Source organism: Prenolepis imparis, unplaced genomic scaffold (genome assembly GCF_030444845.1).
Source record: "Prenolepis imparis isolate NDT839.2.m4 unplaced genomic scaffold, iyPreImpa1.0 SCAF_13, whole genome shotgun sequence".
NCBI classification, from domain to species: Eukaryota; Metazoa; Arthropoda; class Insecta; order Hymenoptera; family Formicidae; genus Prenolepis; species Prenolepis imparis.
In genome coordinates this window covers 9,809,744-9,830,555 of record NW_028141171.1, presented here as the reverse complement: position 1 = coordinate 9,830,555, position 20,812 = coordinate 9,809,744, and the positions used below count along the sequence as shown (strand labels likewise).

General features: G+C 43.6%; 1 protein-coding gene across 41 annotated transcripts in view; it reads right to left on the bottom strand.

The window, feature by feature from the left end:
- The window catches only part of Shot (dystonin-like protein short stop), a 100,836-nt gene that overhangs the window by 18,200 nt on the left and 61,824 nt on the right, over positions 1–20,812 (bottom strand). For 20 of the 41 annotated variants that reach the window (XM_083053104.1, XM_083053088.1, XM_083053089.1 and 17 more), the window contains 11 exons: positions 20,172–20,775; positions 8,711–8,857; positions 8,395–8,618; positions 7,507–8,301; positions 6,562–7,415; positions 6,040–6,329; positions 4,914–5,957; positions 4,285–4,762; positions 4,030–4,199; positions 3,094–3,915; positions 156–2,977 (listed from right to left, as the gene is read on the bottom strand). In XM_083053104.1, the coding sequence (XP_082909230.1) occupies positions 156–2,977; positions 3,094–3,915; positions 4,030–4,199; positions 4,285–4,762; positions 4,914–5,957; positions 6,040–6,329; positions 6,562–7,415; positions 7,507–8,301; positions 8,395–8,618; positions 8,711–8,857; positions 20,172–20,775 (8,250 nt within the window). Of the gene's footprint in view, positions 1–155; positions 2,978–3,093; positions 3,916–4,029; positions 4,200–4,284; positions 4,763–4,913; positions 5,958–6,039; positions 6,330–6,561; positions 7,416–7,506; positions 8,302–8,394; positions 8,619–8,710; positions 8,858–11,270; positions 20,776–20,812 lie in introns of those variants that run through there. The other 21 variants (XM_083053069.1, XM_083053073.1, XM_083053077.1 and 18 more) reach the window with 4 other exon arrangements.

The following is a 20,812-nucleotide window of genomic DNA, read 5'->3' as shown; positions in this document are numbered from 1 at the left end:
ACAAAAGTCGGGATTAGAATTTACGTTTTATTAAAAGGTTTCATCGCAAATAACTCTCGGACGGGAGTCGTACAAAAAGGCCAATGCTGTGCATTGAACTCTTTGTAACGTCATTAACGTTTAAATGTAATCTTAATTTGAAAACTAATTGTCACCTGTTCAACGCCTCGACCTTCACCATGTGCGGATCCACCTCGGCCTTGAAGTTGGCCAGCTGTTTAATTTGCTTCTTCACCTCGTCGATGTCACTGCCGAGCGGACCCATGTTTTCAAATCTGATCTCGGCTTCTTTCAAAAACTCTAACAGATCTTGCAGCGTTTCATGGAACTCCATCGCCTTCTCCATGGCATCAATCAGATTCTCTTCACGTCTGGCATACAGAGCGGTGACGTTGTCCCAAGCCTGATCTAAATCTTCGATGTGCTTTCGTACTTCAGGTTTATCCGGCTCGCCGCACAAGCCCATTAATTTGTGTCCCGATGCTCTAACTTGTTCGACATCCGGCTTGGTCTGATCGATCTCTTGCCTGATTTCTTGCAACACCACTTGTTGTGCCTCGATGGCGGTCGGTTGAGCTGCCGGTGGTGCCTGTCCAGCGAGTGTGTCTTGCAGTTCTCTCAGAGTTGCCATAACTCCATTCAACGCGGCCCAAAACTTTTCAGCGACGGCCAGAGTGCCATCCAAAGTACTACCGCGATCGTTCGTAGCTTTCTGCACGTCGGACCATAATTTGTTGAGTTTGTCCAGTTTACGTTTGATGTCCTTCACTGCCGGATCGGCCCTGTTGCCGGCCTTGCTGATCACATCGTCCGCAGCTTTCCTGACGGCTGCGTAAGCTTCGGATCGCTGAGCGAGATCGTCTGCCAAAGCCGCATTCTCCTCCATCTGATTGTGCAGTCGAGCTGGATGAGCGCTAATAGGCTCAGCGCCGTTCACCTGATCGGCGGTGGAAGACAGGGCGCGCAGCATACCCTCCAATTTATCGGAAAATTGCGAGGATTCCTGCAGCGCTTGTTCCAGCGCCTGTTGTCGGCCTCTCAGCTCGGCTCTCAATGCCGCATAGCGAGCGTTGTCGTTTTCCAGAATGTCCTGTACTTTCAAGCCTTCCTCTTCATTGCACAATTTAATGAGAGCTTCGCCGGTCTTGTTGAGCTTCTCCACCAGAGGCTTATGCTCGTTGATGCTCTGTATGAGAAGCTCGTTCTTGTCTTGCTGCGCCGCTATCAAGTCAGGTCGCAAAGCTGGCATAGGTAACATGGCGACTTGTTGTTCAGCCTCTTCGAGCCAACTGACCAGACCAGCGTGGGTGTCGCGAAGATGCTCGGCTAGCGGTAGAGCCTGCTCCAAAGCTCCCAATCTGTCTGTCGATAAGCTTGATACAATTTCCATTGTTTCTCGTAAATCTTCCATCTTGTCTCTGATCGTAGATGTGTCTTCGTGTTGAGCATTCTCACGTATTACTTTCTTCGCCGTCGATATGACATCTCGAACTCTGCCTTTTTGACTGGATATATCGTCGTTGAGCGCTTTATGCTCTTTCAGTTGTACTCTAATAATCTCAGGCTCGCTGCTAGGCGGCTCGGCCTCTCGGAGTTGATTATCCACTTCTCTGAACCAGTCGAGCAGATCGTCTATGTCGCCGATTACTTCCAAGGACCGCTGCTTGCTCAACTGAATTCTCTCTGCTTTCCTCTGAATCTGTTCAGCAATCGCGTCAAATCGTCTGTTGTCTCTGGTTACAAGACCCTCGATAGTCGCGGCACCCTCTCCTGGTGATAATTGACATAATTGCGGACCCACCGCATTGATCTTGTCCAAAACAGGTCTGTACTCTGATATCTCCATCTCGAGTCGGATAATCTCCTCCTCGCGAGGTTCAGCCGACTGCAGAGCGGATTCCGCGCCCTGCATCCAATCCATCAATCGACTGTGATTATCGTGGAATTGTTGCACCAGCGGTAAGGACTCCTGGGCGTGTTTTAAAAGATCCGAACCACGCGTGACGAGATCGTTAAATCGTCGTTGCAGGGAGTCCAATTTGTCCTTCAGTTGAAGCGCCTCATCACTCGAGATGTGTTTCATCAACTCCAGACCGGAATCCACGGTGCTGTCGACTTCCGTTTGCCGCGTCGAGACTTCTTCTGTGAGATCCGCGAGATCTTCCATTTGTTGCAAGAGTTTCTCCGTGTGTACAGCCAAAATGCGATATTTTGACAATCGAATCTCCATGCTCTCCATCCACGCTTGTAGATCTTGGTACGTTAGAACCAGATGACGCAAACCCTGTTTCGAACGTTGCAGCAAGCTGCCGAGGGCTTCGGATCGTTCGACCAGAGCGGCATATCTATCTGCCGCGTCCTGAAGTTTATCAGCCAATGCACTAGCTTCATCTTCGCCTACGAGCGACATTAATTGACTGGCTATCTCTGTGAGTTCGCTGAAATCAGGTGTTTTGGATATAATATCCTCATGAAATACGTCATGTTCGCTGATACGTTGTTGTATCTTTTCTTCATCGGTTGGAACTAATTCCATATCCTTTACTTTCTTTTCCGTCTTATCCAACCAAATGGCAAGCGGTACCAATTTATCTTGGAATCGTTTCGCCACCACCATAGCTTGCTCGAGAGCATCCATTCTTTCCGCGGCGCTTTCCGTCAAATTATCAAATCTGCCTATTAGATTGTTCAATTGTTTCTCGATGGCTTTACGCTCCTTCGAGTCAGCATCGGCGGCTACCTCCCGTCCCATGTTGTAGAGAGACGACATAGAATTTTGACGATCTAACAACATCTTTCGTAGGAACTTCTGTTCCTGCAGCTGCGCTTTCACAACCTTGTAATCTGACGATGGTGGTTTCTGATTTGAAACCATTTCTTCCGTATCGGTTAACCATTTTTCTAGACCGTCCAAAGCTTCTTGGAATTTGCCCGATTGCAATAATCCAACATCCAATTTGCGATCCCGCTCGTTCAGCTAAAAAGAAATACAATTATACATTAAATTAAATAATAAAACAATATTTCCATCTCGGTTAATTTTTGCATGTAATATTGATATAGATCTAAATAAAAACAGATTGAAATATTTACCCTGTCTTTCAGATCATTCCATCTTTCATTCATCTTGTCAACATCCTTCTCGATATTGCTAGTGTTGACATCTCGTCTTGCAGTTTGTATTAGACCTTGACCAAGCGCATTACATTCATTAACAGCATGCGCCAGTGGTTCGATCTTCTTGATTTTAAGAGCTCGGAAGTCCTCTTGCTGAGCCTTAATCGAGTCCACTTCGGATCCGACAGGCTTGAACTTTCTGACATGTTCGTTCGCGTCACTGATACCTTCTAAAACATCCGTGTGCAATTGATAGAATTCTTGTAATTTATTCAAAGTGGAAGTGAGCTCATCTTCTCTGGTACGCGCACGCTCGTCTAGCTTGCCAATTTGTCGTTTAAATCCGTCGACCTGATCTCTGGTTGCTACAGCATCAGCAGCGAAACCGTAATCGACCAAACGTTCGCCATGATTCTGCAGATCAGCGATTTCTTCGTACAATTTATTAATTTTGCCGATGACTTTGGCAATATCTTCCAATTGAGCTCGTACAATCTTAATTTCTCGACCGGATGCCTTCATGGAATCTAGATCTTTCTCGAGAGCGGTCAGCTGTTGATTGATCGACTTCGCTTGATCATTGAATTGCGCGACTGCCGTCGCTGCGCTTTGCAGTTCGTTGCATCTGTCATCCAATTTCGCTTGCAAATCATTGATGCGATCGGTAACATTATCAATTTCGTCTTGTAAATGAGTCGCATCGACGCCTTGCTCACCAGCTTTATTTACGAGATCGTTAGCCTGTTGTCTCACGCATTGCAAAGGTTTCTTCAAATTCGTCGTCTCTTCTCGTAAATTCTGGAAAAATATAATTAGTATATGTAATTAGTACATATATTTTATATAATTAGTACATATATTTTGCATTAACCGCGCGGTTTTTTTTTTAAGAATACAACGCTTTTAAATTACCTTTATTCTATCGAGAAGTTTCGGATCCTTAGCCGCTCCACCAAGAGCATCATGCGAAGCTAATTTATCTTCACAACGTTGTAAACTATGCTGCAAATCGCGCAAGTTCTCATTAAAGTCCATTAAGTGACGTGCGGTGTCTTCCAAAGACTGTGTCCTAGATAATAAATCTGCACAAAAAATAATTAAATTATAATACTAGAACATATTAAATAATAAGTACGTTAATTAATACATAAGTTAATTAATACGTACCATTATTTAATTTATCCCATCTAGTTTTCATAGCACCAAGTTCATTTTTCACATTTTGTTTATCAATGTCGCAAGCACTGACGAATGTCTCGCCAAGCATCTTATTATTCTCGAATTCTCCAGAGTGTTTCCACACTTCGTTCCTGAACGATGATAACTCCTTCAGCTGCTTTTCGATGTCCTTGCGTCTGAAGGAAGAGGGAATCAAACTATCCAATTTATCTTCGGCCTGTCGAAGCCATGGAAGAAACACGTCTTGGGCTTTGTAATATTTCTTGCAATGCTCTGCGCAAGTCTGCAATCTAGTGTGTCTTTCAACGGTGTCCTTCTTCAAACGATCCCATTGTGATTGCATCTTATCCAAGTCACGCTGGAGAGAGCGATTTTCAGTTTTTTGAGATCTTGCAAGTATATCGCGTCCTTTGTTCAGCAGCATTATGACTTCATGTTCTTTGCCCATCACGTTTCGGTACACAGGCTAAAAAAAAGTAATATTTTAATTTTAATTTAATAATAATAAAAAGTAGATCAAGAAGTATAAAATATAAATTGAGAATAAAATAATGAGCATGAAATAAAATATAAATTGAGAAAAAAATGCAAAAAATCTCTTGAATATTTATACATACTTCGTGATGATCAAGTTGTTGTTGCAAAACCTCTCTGTCGGCAGATACGAGTAATTTTTCAGACATGTTGCCAAGTTCATCCGCAAGCCATCCCAGAGTTCTGCTACAGGAAGCCTCAAATTGTCTTCCATCTCGAAGATTGCCTTCGATTTCAGCCTTCCTGTGATCTAACTTCTTCTGTAAGTTGTTGTACATCTTGCCAACTGTGGCAAGCTTTCCTTGGATTTCGGATTTCGATGCTGGATCGCTCAAAACTTCGCACAACTGCGCACCAGCCATCTCCACATCCGCTAATAACGGCCTTTGACCTTCCAATTGCCTCTCTAGATTTTCGATTTTACGAAGCTGTTCTTCAGGATCCTTCTCGAGAGATAACTCGTCCAAGTTGTCTGAAATTCCTTGCAGGGCATTTCGTAATCGGTTGAGACTGGCATCGAACTCGCGACTAGTATCAGCGGCGTCTCCTAAACTCTGGGCTCTTTCGTCCAATCTTCTCATTTGATCCGCCCATCTTTGCCGAATGCTCTGCAATCTCGCGTTTATCTTCTGTCCATCCGGAGAATCTATAGATATCGCGATGAGAATGCTTTCTCCGACTTGTGCCAGATGATCCGCTTGCGGCTGTTGAGTTCTGAATTCTTCTCGCAAGACTTGCACCTGCTGCATTTGACTCGCAGCCATACGAGGATCGGCCGAAATCGGTCCTAAAGCACTCAGCATACGTTCCTTAGCGCCAAGCCAAGAGTCAAGACTCTCATACGTATCGTAAAAGTCTTTAATGTCTTCCAAGAATTTAATTCTGTCCTTGCATTTATCCGAGATCGATTTCCATCGACTAACAACATCTTCCATCTCGTCGTTCAATCTATCCACACCATCTGCTCCTTTTTTACGTCTGACTAAATCACGCACTTGCGTTCGAGTGCTGTCTAGTAGAGACTGTTTCTCATACATCTCTTCGACGAGAACCTTTATCTGCTTGATTGTTTTGTCCGCATCGTCTTTAGTGGCAAGCATACTTTCTTTAGGCAACTGTCGCTGAATCTATTAAAATTATTTTTATATATTACTGCGTGTGCACAAGATTATAATAAAAAAATATATCACTTAAAAAATAGATAATTACCTTGTCCAAGAATTGAGAGAGTATTTTCAAATGGTCCAAATGTTTCTTCAATTCTTCCCTAATATTATCCAATTCTGTTTGGCGATCCGATAGTCTGACGCCAAGTAATCCGTATCTGTGATTAATTTCTGAAAGCTGCTGTTGAACCGGCGATAATTCTTCCAAATGGAAACCATCTTGACTCGAACGGCGACTGCTGAATCCGCTGCTACCACCTGGGGAGACCGGACTTTGAACTGCGTAGGATTTAGTGGGTGACGGCGAGCGACCGTCTTGCGACATTCGCAGTACTACAAAAAAAATGACAGAAAAAAAGATCAAACATAACGGAAATGGCAATGCTCGTGTGCTGAAAAAGAGGCAACGTGAAAGATATAAGCTAGAATTGCTATAACTGATAAATTGCACGAATTGGCAGTATAAACTGGCTCGCAAAAGGTTCAAACACAGGCATGATAAATAGCCATGCTATCGAAAAGTTATCTATGCAATCGAACAAGTAATAATCTTAGCAAACGATACCTGGTCTCTTTGTTGGGCTAGTACTGCCACGTCGACGAGTCGGACTTTCGCCGCGTTCTTTCAGTAAACTGTCATACGCGATACCAAGATCGTTGATTTTATCCACAGTGTTGCCGTAATCACGATATTCTTTTTGTATAGGTTTCAACTCCTCCTGTTGTATCTTTAGTTTGTCTAGATCAACAGCAACCGGTTCGAGTCCTTGCACTTTATTCTCCGTACGAGTGAGCCATTCGAGCACTTGATCCCGCAGTTTCTCATATGCCGTATGTTGTTCCGCCCTCGATTTGCACAATCGTTGTTTCTCGTCGAGCAGATTATTCAATTCCTTCCATTGAGACTCGAGCGCCTTGATCTTATCTCTAATCGCGCCGGCCTCGGTTATATCCTTCTTGGAGATCAAGTTCTTTCCGTTACGTATGAGATCTTCAAAGTTTCCGCGTTGATCTTCCCGCATGTCTATTAATCGAGCCATTTTGCCCTCATATTCCGACATATCGAACTTGCCCAGATCTCTCGAGTCGAGAACTTCCATCATGTGCGCGTACCAACTCTCAAACTTGGATACATCAGCGAGAAATTCGTTCAGAGCTTGCGCTATTTCATCTAAAAATTCACCACGCCTCAAAGACTTGTCCATCAGTTTCTCAAATCTGGTTTGTACATCTTTCAATTTGCTCTCGATACGTTTGGCGATGCGAACGTTGCTGGAATTCAAAAGAAGATCCTGAGCGTTTCTCGTGATAGTTTCTACGCTCAAGCGATGGCTATCTAGATCTGCCTGAAGTAATCGCTGCTCCCTTTGCTGCTCTTCCAAGCGTTCCTTCTGCAAACTTGCCGGACGTTGAAGCGACCTATGCAACACAATTTGCGTGAAAGTATAAGTTAAATTATTCGTTAAACGATCAATAAAATTCAGAAATTATAATTGATATTTATACGTACTTAAATTGACTTTCAATGTTGTTCAGCCACGCAACCAGACTGTCCAATGCATCTTGTACTCCTTGGCTTCTCACCAACGCTGTATCGAGTTCTTGACATTTCTCAGCCAGGGCGTTACTGAGCTGTTTGTACTTATCCTCTAACGCCTTCACCGGTTCTTCGAGGTCATGAGCCTCCTTGATCGTCAGTTGACCTTCCAGAGAATTCAACAGAGCCTCAACGCTGTGTTTAGCATTATCGATTAAACGCTCATTAGCAAGGAACTCGTTATTCAACGCCTTTGCTTTGCTCAGTTGGTCCTCTACTTGTTTCGGTTCGGCGGCGACAGGCTCGGAGATAACTCTGTGCACCTTCGGTTCGACTTCCCTCAACCATGTTATAGCCTTATTCAGAGAATCATGATAATCTCTCTGTTTACCGCCGACGCCCGATAATCTATCTGACAAAAGATTTGCTCGGGACAATAGATCTTTGTACTGAGCTGTCGCGCTGGATACCTCGGCTCGTACTGGCGAATCTTGGCTAGCTGTGAGCTCTTTGTGTGGCAATCTTTGCGGCAAACTGGTCCTGAAATCGTTGAGAACTTGAAGATATTCTTTACTCTCGTCGACGAATTTTTGCGCCGCCATTGTGATGAATCTCAAATCTGCTTGATGAGCAATGACATCACTAATGAAATCGCGAGTTGTATCCGTACTACTGCTCAGTTTGTTCAGATCGGACAGAGAACGTTCCTTATCTTCGAGAATACATCTGGTTTTATCCAACCAAATTGAAAATGTCGTCAGCTCATTCCTGTGAAAAAAAAAAAAATAAATCAATTAAAGTCTTCGTTGTTAAATCAATTAAATTAAGAAAATAATCGATAATTATATAAGCAATACAAACTTGAACTTTGTCAATTCGTCTCTAGCACCAATGAGACGTTTCACTAATTTATCAGTGCGATCTAACGCCTTGTCAAATCGGGTTTTGAGAGACCGACCATTCTTCTCCAACGTGGACACTTCATCGCTGGACAACACGTTGCCGCCAGTCAAGACGACTTGTCGAATCTGATCTAGACACGATGATATGGGCCGATTGTGCGACTCAAGATCCTCCTTAATATCCTGCGAATAACATTACATTCCACATTGAAGTATCTGACTCTTTAACTTTAAAGAATTTACAAATGCTCGATTGTTAATTTTATTGTACTTACTTTCATGGTAATTATCTGCTTTCTCAACTTTTCAACATCTTCCTTCACGGTGTCCTGGTTCGCCAGCTTGTCCTCAACTTCGGAGATCCATTGCAAAAGCTTAGACAACATTTCATCGCAGAGCTTGTATTTTTCTTCCACCGCTTGCTAAAATAAAGTTAAAAGAAAACAATTCATTTCGATCTATATTCATGCAATTTGCCATTTACATCTAATTGTGCGCTAGAAAATAAATAAGATAAATCATAAGAATTATCGTCATCTTACCAATGACGATATTTAATACGATATTAAATACTCGTCATTTTAATTAAATATTAAGAGAAACATAGGTAAGCTTACGACATATCTCACGCATGCAAACACAGGCACACTTTTTAACGTACAGGTAAAATACAGTAATATTAAATGGTAGCTTTAATTTATCTGCAAGAACTGCATATCTTACGTATCGGTCTTTTTTCATATGCAGTTTAAAGCATATACGATAAACAGTAGGAAAGTCATGTAATATATAAAACAGATTCCAACAAGCAAATAAATTAAAACGCACAATGACGAGAGTAACGTGATGGTACTGCGTAAAAAATAATGCGTATAATGTATGATACAGTAATGTACAACGTGGAGTAACTTCCGTAAAACTCATGCTAGCGAAAACATAGGTTCGTGATAAGTAAACATAATCATACCTGAAAAAAAGGAAAAAACATTTAAATGTATAATAATTATATATCATAACTTTGAACACAGATAGACATTAAAAATTAACTAGTGAATTAAAAGCATATTAACAAGTAAATTGACAAAACTGAAACAAGATATTATACATCTATATTATTTTATAATGTGTTAATTGTATGAATTTTTTTGCGGAACGCGCGGTAAATAAAACCAACTAGAATTCTGGCTGTTATCTTTTGAGAATCTACTTATTAGAGAGATGTTTGATATTATTGTGTAATTATAATATTATAAATAATATTATAAGTAATTATTAATATGTAATCATGATAATTATAATCATAATAGTATGTAATTATTGTTAATGCTGCTGTGATATTTATAATTATTGTGTTGATCTTAATTACTGTTAAGCGTTTCACGTTTAACATTAATTTAAAATTACGTTAGAAATGGATCAATTAATACTTATTGTATCATTATTTATCATTGCCTTATTTCTTATTGAAAATACTCAATCAGATTTTATTTCTTATTCAAAAATTTAATTTATTTGCCATAAGCGTTTGCCATTTCTATTTTAATGAAGCTTGAATGCTTCGTAATGAAAAACAAATAGCAACGATATAATTATATGCGAGCGATTAAACTTCTCAATTAAATCCTTTTTTCCTTGTAAACGAGTGTTAATTTTGAATGAAAAGTGAAAATGCCAATTCGCAAATTTTTATTCCATACATGCATGTTGATACGCATTAGTATGCTCAGCAATTTTTTTTTACAACTAAAGAAGAGGTTATTAGTTTCCTCGAATCGGATCAAAGTCGGATCCAATAATTATAATTCATTTTATCGAATATATAATTGCTGCATTTTTGCAAAAAAATTTTTTACGATATATATATAAAAATATATCGTAATATTTATACTTATATTGCATAAAACGATATTTAATCATAAAATAAATAAGCGAGAAAATTATTAGATTAATGATAAAATTAGATTAACGGTAAAATTATATAGATTAATGCTACTTATAATGTATTGAAAAGAGATTAGCGTTGTTGATGCGACCAAACTTGGCTTGGGATTAATGATATTCTGCGTGAAGGAGATTGTTGATGCGATGCACAATACATCGCTTGATGGCCTGTCGATCGCCGATTATATAAATGACAAGTCCTTCAAAGGAACATACGCGATGTCCGATTAATGTTGTTCGTGATGATAGCCCACCCTTTACTGATTCCACATTAAGGTAAGCACAAAGGTGTGAATTATAGTATTACGTGATGAGGAGACGGACTGATAATGTGAAATAAAAACGGATTGAAAGCGAGCATTCCGATAAAAGGAAGCACGGGGTGATTCCTCTGAGGAATAGAGGAAGAAAGAGACAAGACCAGAGTGAAAATGATTCTTGTTTATATGTCCATGCACCTGTCAATTTTCTCAATTGTCGATGTAAAAAAAAAAATGTCATGCGAGTCAAGAATGAAGACTATTAAAGGTCTATGCGAGACCATCATGCGCTAATGCAAGCGTCTCTCCTCGCGAATGATAAAATTCACGTTAAGTCTCAGGCAAAAAATGAGATGTGTGATGGAAAGAATCGCATGACAGTAAAAATGTAAAACGTAGATTCATGTGAGAATATATGTAATGGTAATCACATCCAACTCTCAGGAAGCTGTTAGAGAATCATGAGTGGAAACAGAGTAGCAACGTAGAACTCGGGTGAGATAAAAAATGATAGAAACCCAAACAGTAAGATAAAACGGAGAATTAAAAAAAAAAAAAAAAAGAATCTGAATCAATCGATGCGGGAGACGCGAGGGTGTGTAAAAGATATTTCTGCTTCTGTGATCCTACTTACCCTGGCTTCAGCGGCGAGTATGTAACCTCGTTCCAAGGCCTTCACGAAGTCGATACTCTTGCCGTCCGTGTCCTCGACTAATCTGCCCCCCACGGAATCTACCTTCCCGCTATTTACCGCTTCTAACAAACTCTCGATATTACCCGTAAACGGATCTTTGATCACTGTGGTAGACGGATCGATCAAACCCGACTCGATCGTGTCCGCCAACGTGAGACGTCTGCGATCTAACACGGAAGTGACAACGAACGGATCGTGAAAACCGCCTGTGGTCGGATTGTAAAGGCCAAACTGCAGCGCTTCGATAAACGAAACGCCGTTTTTCGGAGTAATCAACAAACTGATCTCCAGAGCCTTGGACAAACTGTACAATTTGGACGTGGCCGTGTCCAGCACGTTACTCTTCTCCGCGTCCATCATGCCCTTGCGGAAGGCTTCCGGCAATTTTACCAGCTTCTTTTTCTGCGAATCTTTGATTAGCGCCGAATCAGGGTCTATAATACCGAGGCTGACCGCTTCCTTGAGGGTCAATTGCTCGTTCGAGATCGGATCCGTAAATTTGCCCGATTCCAGCGACAGATACTCCTTCTCGATAGTTTCCTCGAAAGTGAGAGGTTCCCTAACGAAAACCGTGACATCACCGAAACGCACGAAACGCGGTTCTCTTTTGCCTCCGCCGTTCAGATCGATCGTGCCTTTAACGGATGGATCCACGATACCGTCCGTTATTGCTCTCGTCGTCGCCACGAATCGACCGGTTCTAGGATCTTTCACAACCGACGTGTTTGGATCAATCAGTTCGAAATTGATCGCTTCTTCTAGAGTGCATTCTTTGACGCTTCTATCGCCAGGTCCGGCTTTGAAACCTTCCAAGGGTGATCGATGTACCATCTGTTGTGCCAGAGGTTTATCGATCGTGACCAGCAAACCTCTTTCTAAAGCAACATCGATATTAAAAGCGCGCGTCGTCTTCGGGTCCAATATTCTCCCTCGAGACACATCGACCGTTCCATCCTCAATTCCTGCCAAGAGTGATTTGATCTGTCCAGTCGTAGCATCCTTCAGAGCAGTAGTGTCGGAATCTATGAGGCCACAATTGATTGCTTGAAGCAGATCGTGATACTCGTTGGCGACGGGATCGGCAAACTTGCCGCTATCTCCGCGATAAAGACAACATTTGACTGCCTCCTCGATCGACAGAGGCGTCTTCGACGTGACGATGAAGCCCTTCTTCCTTGCTTCTTGCAGATTAATCGCTTTGTCTAACTCATGATTGATATACATACCGCGAATATCGTCGATGATGCCGGCGGAGATCGCCTCAGCCAACGGAATGTAGCTGTTAGACTTGGTACACTTGACAATCGATATCAGCGGGTTTATCAGATCCATTTGACACGATTCGGCCAATGTTAGCTTGCGATTGTTAGTCGGATGCACGAACTTGCCCGATGAGACGTCGTACATGTTCATTAATAATGCCTCGTAAAGACCGAATCCCATGCTCTCGATGTCAACGATGAGACCAAGTTGTAATGCGACTGACAACGAGACTGAACCACTGGCGCCTGGCTCTTTAAACATACCGGTGCGTCTGTCGATCACGCCAGCGCGACACGTCTCCGCCAACGATAACAACCGTTCGCCGCGCTTGTCCCAATAACACGACAACGTGGGGCTAATAATACATTTCCTCATCGCTTCGTGTAACGTTACGCTTCTTCCTGTACTGGGATCGATGATCTTGCCCGTGTTATCGTCGTACAATCCTTGATGAATGGTACGTTGTAGGGACACGGCGGCTCTGCTGTCAACGATGAGACCGGATTCAAAGGCGTCCCTTAGAGATACGTTCCTGTTACTTTTGCTGGCGTCCTTGAGATAACCAGTAGTGCCATCCACGTAACCCAGATGTATAGCTTCCATCAACGTCATCGTTTTCCAGATGCTGGATCGCGTATCTTTGACGGTAACCGAATCAGCGTCTATCAAATTCTTTTGAATAGCTTCCAATATTGTTAAATAAATTCCCGTCTGTGGATCTAAGAATTTATTGGTTTTCTCATCGAGAATACCCTTCGAAATGGCCTCGCTGAAACTCATAGGTCTTCTTGTTTCAAGAAGCAGACCGCGTTCTAGCGCTTCTTGGAAATCTACAGGCGGTCCTCTGGCGTAACTGACTGTTCCAGACTTAGGGTCGACTACCGAGGTCTTGATAGCCTTGTTAAACGTCATCACGTCACCGTTGGGATCTCGTACAATCGCAGTCGTCGTGTCTATCACGCCCATCTTAATTGCGCGATCGGTAGGAAGTTTCTCTTGCGTGTCAGGAACTGTGAATTGTCCGGTCTTCGGATCGTATAAACCTTTGAAGACTGCGTCCGGTAAGGATATCTTGCGTTTCGCTGGCACGATAAAGCCGCGATCCAATGCGTCAGTTAACGAAAGAGGCACACTAGTGCACGGATCGATAGCTGTACCAGTCTTCGCGTTGACGAAGCCGTGCTTGATAGCGTCACCCAGAGATATGATGTCGTTGTTTCTTGGATCTTTAATAGACGGACTGTCCTTGCTAATAAAACTCTTCTCAATCATCTCCTCTAAAGTATAATTATTACCGTCAATGTTAAAACTGCTAGTCTTCGGATTGTAAATTTGAAGAGCTAAAGCTTCTTGCAACGTCCACGGTTTCACAGTACTCAAGATATATCCTTTCTCAAAAGCAATATCCAACGTCATGGAATGTGGATAGATCAATGTTCCTCTTACTAGGTCTATCAGCTTACATTCCTCTGCCTCGTTAAGGGAAATAACTTTGTCTTTCCTATCATCTTTTATCACTGTCGTGGAGCCGTTAATATAACAAATAGCCAACGACTCCTTCAGCGTTAGATTCTTGCCTGTCATGGGATTTAAAACAAGGCCGGTCTTTGGTGAATAGTACTCCTGAACGATTGCGTCAATCAATGAAAGCACAAACGGCGTCGTAATAATTAAACCTTTGTTAAGCGCTACGTCTAATGGTAGAAGTTCTCCCGCTCTCGTATCACATAAACGACCTGTGCTGTGAATCAGGTTCATCGTCAGCGCGTCGTCTAATGAAACGGATGAACCGGCCTTCGTGTCCTCGATCTCGGTAATAAAAGCGTCGATAATGCCTCTTCGAACACCTTCCTCGACATCGACCGGCTGTTTAGTAAATGGATCCTGTATTTTACCCATCTCGGTATCATAAAGACCTTTCCTGATAACGGCTTCCAGCGAGATCGGCTTGCGAGAAGTAGGTACGATCAAACCTCGTAAGAACGCGGACGTGACGACGTCGATTTCTGTATCTTCCATAACGCCTTTGCGGAGATCGAGAGCTTCGGTTTCCAACGCCTCGGACAGCGGCATGATCTCCTCAGTAATAGGATTTCTCACACTAAGTAACTCAGGATCGATGAATCCCATATCGATAGCCTCGCTCATAGATAACGCTTGTCCCGATTTAGGATCTTGAATCGTTCCCGTGATAGGATTACATATACCAGTATCGATAGCGTCCTGCAAATTCAGAGGTTGCGAGTCTGCGAGTTTTTCTTTTTCTGCTTCGTCTTCTAGTTCCTGTTTAATCCATCCTAAGCGTACAGCCTCGAAAAACGGTATCTTCTTACCAGTCTTCGGATCAACCATGTAAGCGACATTTCGATCTATAAGAGGCTTGCTAATCGCCTCACGCAATTTCACATACGTGTCCGTCTTGGAAGACAGATTCTTGACAAGCACCCGATCAGGATCGAAAACTTTTAGATTCAAGACCAAATCATTGAAGGAAGTAACAGTGTCTGTCTCTGGATCCAAAAATTTTTCTCTCACCGGATCAAATACTCCAAATTTCGCGAGAATCTCGGGCGTCAATTCTTTCGTAATAATTATAGAAACTTGCTTAGGCATTTCTTCGATTGTCGTCAATTTATTATCATCCTCTATTTCCATATCTTCAATTTCGATCTGTTCTGCATACAAAGATTCTTCTTTCTGTGCCGATGAATGTTCTTGTGTCATTGCCGCGTCTGATTTTTTTCTTTCTTGCGAGATAGGCGCTTCACTCTCGTGTGAGTCAGTACGAGGAAGTCTCTGGCTAACTTGAATTTGTGTCGAAATAATTTCTGTAGACGGCTCCTTCTTCGCGACGGATGATTTCGCCGTCACTAGTACACTCGGCTTTGTTTTCTTGGACTTGTGACTTGAAATTGCGTCGAATACTGCTTTTCCAGCCAGAACCGGTGCGGCGATGACTGCCAAAAGACCCATTTTCGCAGCTTCCGCTATGTTGATTGGACGGTTCTTTTGATCCCGCACGGTCTCCATTTTTCCAGTGGCAGGATCGAGTAGGCCTTGTTCGATTGCTTCTTTGGTGGTAATTGCTTCTTTGGTTTTCACATTATAAAGCACGGAATCGGATTCGATTAGGCCCACTTCCATCGCTTCCTTCAAGTTGTAAGATTTATTCGTCTCGGGATCTTTAAACGTTCCGGTTTCTTCATCGTAAATCTGCTCGACCGCTTCTAACACGGTCAAACTGTTGTTGGATTTTCTAGGTGATACAGATTCGCTCTTGCTAGATGAAGTATCAAGAATTCCTTCCTCGACAGCCTTAGCGATAGACATTGTAGTGCCGGTGCAAGGATCAGTATAAGTATCTTTCGTCATATCCACGAATCCTTTCTCTATCGCGTGATCGAAGGACATTTTGATGTCTTTAGTCGTGAATTCCTCCTTGTTTTCCGATTCGTCCTTAATTATACCTCTCTGTCGAGCTTCTGTGATAGTAATAATATTACCGGTGTTGATATCTTGCACTTCCGTTGCACTCTTCAACGCGTAACCTGGCCATAGTTCGACAGTCTTGGTCGTGATAGTGTGATACGATGTAATCGTTTCGGTGATAGCAGCTTTCGTGTTTTCACCGCGGACCGGCGGTTTAATAATGAGTAGACCAGACTCAACAGCCTCGGCGATGGGAATTGGAGTTCCTGTAGTAGGATGGAAAAATATATCGTTATCCTTATCGATCAATCCCGATTCCAGAGCTTTCGTTATTTCTATGCTATCAGGAGCCACTGGATAAGGTAACGCCATAATGAAATCTCCTTTTATAGCGTCTTCTAGTGGCACATGTTCCCCTGTAATCGGATGACGAATTTCTTTCTTACTCATGTCTATCAATCCACGTTTTAACGCGACAGGGAATGTCATTCCAGCCGGTGGTATATCGGAAGATTCGATTGGTTCCTTCAATTCGAATACCTTGTTTTCTATCGCCTTGACCAGATTCACGCTACCGCCTTGCGTCTTCACCAACGATCTGTCTGCATCAATAGTATCATTCGCGATGGCAGACTGCAATGTTTCTGTACGACCGTTGACGGTAAATATTAAGTTCGATAAAGGATCCACTATTTCGCATACTATAGCTTCGTTGAGAGTGAGATGCGCACCGGTTTCTGGATGAACGATTTTACCTTCCAAAGGATCTAGCAAGCCTTGCGTGTACAAGCTATGCACGGATAAACTCTTTGCCAAGGGCACTAGTATGTGTGCGTTCTCCGGATCCAAGATTCCGCGATCGACAGCTTGCTTGATGGTAAGCACGTCGCCCCTTTGAGGATCTACGATCTGTCCCTGATCAGCATTTATTTGATTGTCGCGAATAGCCTCCGAAAGAGTAATCTGTTCTCCTTTCTCGTTGCACATTTTCTTCGCGAAAGTATCCGCTGTTTCTACATCGATGAGTCCACTCTGCAATGCCTCTTCGACCTTCACTATCTTCTTTCGCATCTTCTGAAGAACAATAGGCTTCGCCTCCCGCTCAGGACTCTGTGATATAGTTCTCGCTTTGCCGATTGTAACTTGATATTTCGGTTCGACCGTCACTCGCGCTCTGGTTTTTGTGCCCAGACTTTCGCCATCTGGAACGTCATTGATGGATGTTGACGAGTCAGTAAATGCTGCGCTCTTACTATCTTCCTTTGGCACGTAAACTTTTTCAGGTTCATCGTGTATTGTGACTTGCGCGATAATTTTTTCATTTTCGCCATCAGGTGTACCACTTGCAGATTCAATAATCGGCGAAGTTGCACTGTCATGCATTGAAATGATACCACGTTCGATGGCGACTTCCCTTGGTATTTTCTTACCGGTTACTGGATCTTTAACCATCGTTCTCTGCACCGCTTCTACAGCAGCCGCGGTGGCTGCAAGAGGAGCACCAAGAACAGCTATTACTCCAAACTTCGTTGCATCGAGCAGCGATATTTTCCTACCACCGTCGATTTTATATTCGCGCGTGCTCATATCAAGAATGCCTCGATTGACAGCATCCGCCATGCTAATATCTTTCCCAGTTATTGGATCCTTAACGATTACAGCGGTAGATGGTATTGTTCCTTCAGAAACCGCGACCAGAAGATTTTCAGATTTGCCGGTTTTTGTGGAGATGACCAAAGCCGTTCCTGGATCGTAAATTACTCCCTGAGTTACTTGTACCGGATCTGGCAAGGAGACTTCATCGCTGATCTTTATTTCCGTTTGTTGAGAAGGATCGCCAATATGCGTCAATTCTACTATGTCAGGTTGACCCGAAACTCTCGTAATCTGCAGAAGTCTTTGATTAGCATTATCACTGTCGGCACTCAATCCGCCTTCCAATATAATCAATCCGTTCGCGATCGCTTCTCTCATGGAAATCTTTTGCGGATAACTATAGTGACCTGTAGAGTCCAAAATATTTTTTTCCAAGCTTCGAACCAAGGACACTTTTCTTCCATTGTTGGGATCGATAACAAAACCAGAATTTGGATTGATGATTTGTAGCTTGATGCATTCTTCAAAGGAAACTAATCTGTCGGTGCCTGGAATTATAAAAAGACCTGTCGCAGGATCAAATAGTTTCCTGTCGATAGCCTCAGCGAGTGTCCAGCCATCCACGGGTAATTCAAACACTTGTTTATCGGTGGAAACACGTTCACTGTCTATAAATTTCGTGATTTCTGATTTGTAACTTGTAGTTGGCGTAGTTGGTGTAGTTGATGCGATTACTTTTGTTTCCATATCTCTTTTCTCTTCAGATGATGATTTAGGAGTGCCTGTATGACTTACTACATGTGTTTCTTCAAAGGAAGTTGTTTTTGATGTTATTTCGGATGTCCGAGATTTGGTTGCTTCATTAATTGTCGTAGACGATGTCGTTTTTCCAGTCTTTGACGCGAGCGAATCTGTCACAGAAGAAACATAATCAGTTGATGGTGCGATCGTCATCGTAACGGAAGACAATTCCTTCTTCGGTGTAGAAGACGCTGGTGGAGTTATTTCTTTCGTAATGATAGTAGTAATCGTTCCAATTGCTCTAGGCGGTGACTCGCTTCTTTTAGATATGTCATCGATACTTGTCGTTAAAGTGCTTTCGAAAGTCGTGTGTGCTGAATCCGGAGTACATTCTCGAGATGAATGACTAAAACGTTGATGAGCATCACTACCGAGTAGACTCTGCTCAATAGCATCCTCGATAGACATCGTTACTCCCGAGTCAGGATCTTTGAATTCGTTTCTATCTTCGTCAATCAATCCGCTGTTCAATGCTTCTTCATAACTCATTTTGTAATCCCTCGTAACGACCTCGCCGGTATGCAGCGTCGTCACGTACTTCCTAATGGTCTTCGTCACAGTTTGTGTGGTGACTGCAATGTTCAGCATGCTGGTGAGTAATGCGGCACCATCAGGAGTAATGAGTCCACGCTTGATTGCCTCTTCCAGTGGAACTATTCTCTTACTACGCGGATCCAGCAATTGGCCGGACTTTGGATCAAGCAAGCCGAGCAATACGGCTTCCAAAACGCTCACTTCGCGTCCGTTTTCGATGATGCCGATGCCACGATTCAGCATCTCTAGCACTTCCGATCTAATGTATCCCTGTTCTTCCGCTTCACTCAACGAAACTGTCTTTCCAGTTTTCAGATCGATCGTAAAAGTACCACCGGACTTTGAACTAATCAAGCCCTTCAGCAAGGCCGCGTTCAAACTAATGTATTCGCCGGAAACCGGATCCTTGAAACCGTCGATGTCAAAGATAGTTTTATACGTTACCGACGTAATCAGGCCCTTCTCGACGGCCTGAGGGATAGACAGCTCTTCGACCTTTAGCATATCGCGATATGTACCTTCGACTTTAATTATACCGTTGGCTAAGGCATCCGCGAGCGTGATCATTTCACCCGTCCGAGTATCTACTATAGATTTAATATTCTCCGAGTCTAAAACGCCTCGAGATATAGCCTCTAGTATCTTCAATTTGCTGCGATGAGCCGGACTGATAATCTTGCCCTTGTCGTCAATGATTTCCAAGTCGCAACAATCCTTCAGTGTCATCGGTTTAACAATCAACTGCCGACGACGAGCTTCCTTAAACGGCAGCTTCTCCATCGATAAACCGTGCATGTATCTGCCGCTCTTGGAGTTCAATATACCGCGCTTCATGGCTTCAGCCACCGTCACTTTGGTATCGTTCCGTGTGTCCACGATCTCTCTCACCTTCGAATCGATAATACCTTTGTCGATCGCTTCGTCCAAAAGATGGGACTCACCGGTAATCCTGTCAACGATGCGACCGGACCGATCGTCCACGAGACCTTGAGATATCGCATCCGAAAGCGCGATAGCGTTGCGACTCACCCTAACAGTCACGTCAACCTTGGTAAGATAGCCGCGCGAGTACGCCTCCTCAATCGAGATCCGTTCACCGTTCTCGGCGACGACCTCGCCCGTGGCCGGATCCAACAAGCCTTGCCTCATCGCATCGACAACGCTAACCCCCGCGACGGCGCCGCTTCCGGCGCCGCTGTCACCGCGTACTGTCGTTACCTTAACTCGGTCCGCGATGTCCGCCCGCTCGGCGTCGCAGAGCTCCCGCTGGATCGCCTCGAGTAGGGACACCCGACGGCCCTCCTCGGATTTCACCCCGCATGGACCTAACAGCCGATTGGCCAGAGCGATGTCGATGATACCGTCGCGCGCGGCCTCCTCGATCGACACGCTCGTCCTGCCGTCGCTCGACGTCACGATCCTACCGTTCCTAACGTCGAGGATTCTGAGTCGAATCGCCTCGCCCACTGTCAGGACCTCGCCGCTGCTCGGATCTACGATACCCCTAACGTCAATCACGTTCTCCGCGCCGATAACACCCCCATCATCGACACGCGGTACCCTCCTAAGATCCCTAAGCTCGCTACTAAACCCGCCGCTGTCCACGACGGACGAGAACTCTTGCTGCTGATGATGTCGTCTACCGGAGCTCGTCGTCTCGCTCTCGTACGAGCGCTTCGAGTTACCACCGATGGGTGAAACGACCTCCGGACTGGTGGTCTCGCCATTAGGTCGATACGGAGGCTGCTCTGCGCTGTAAATTCGGTTCGAGGTTTCGCTCGAGAAAGTCGTCTCAGTGGACTCATGTCTCTCAGAGGTGTATCTGCGACAAGTCATGTAAAGATGTAAATACTTTGCGC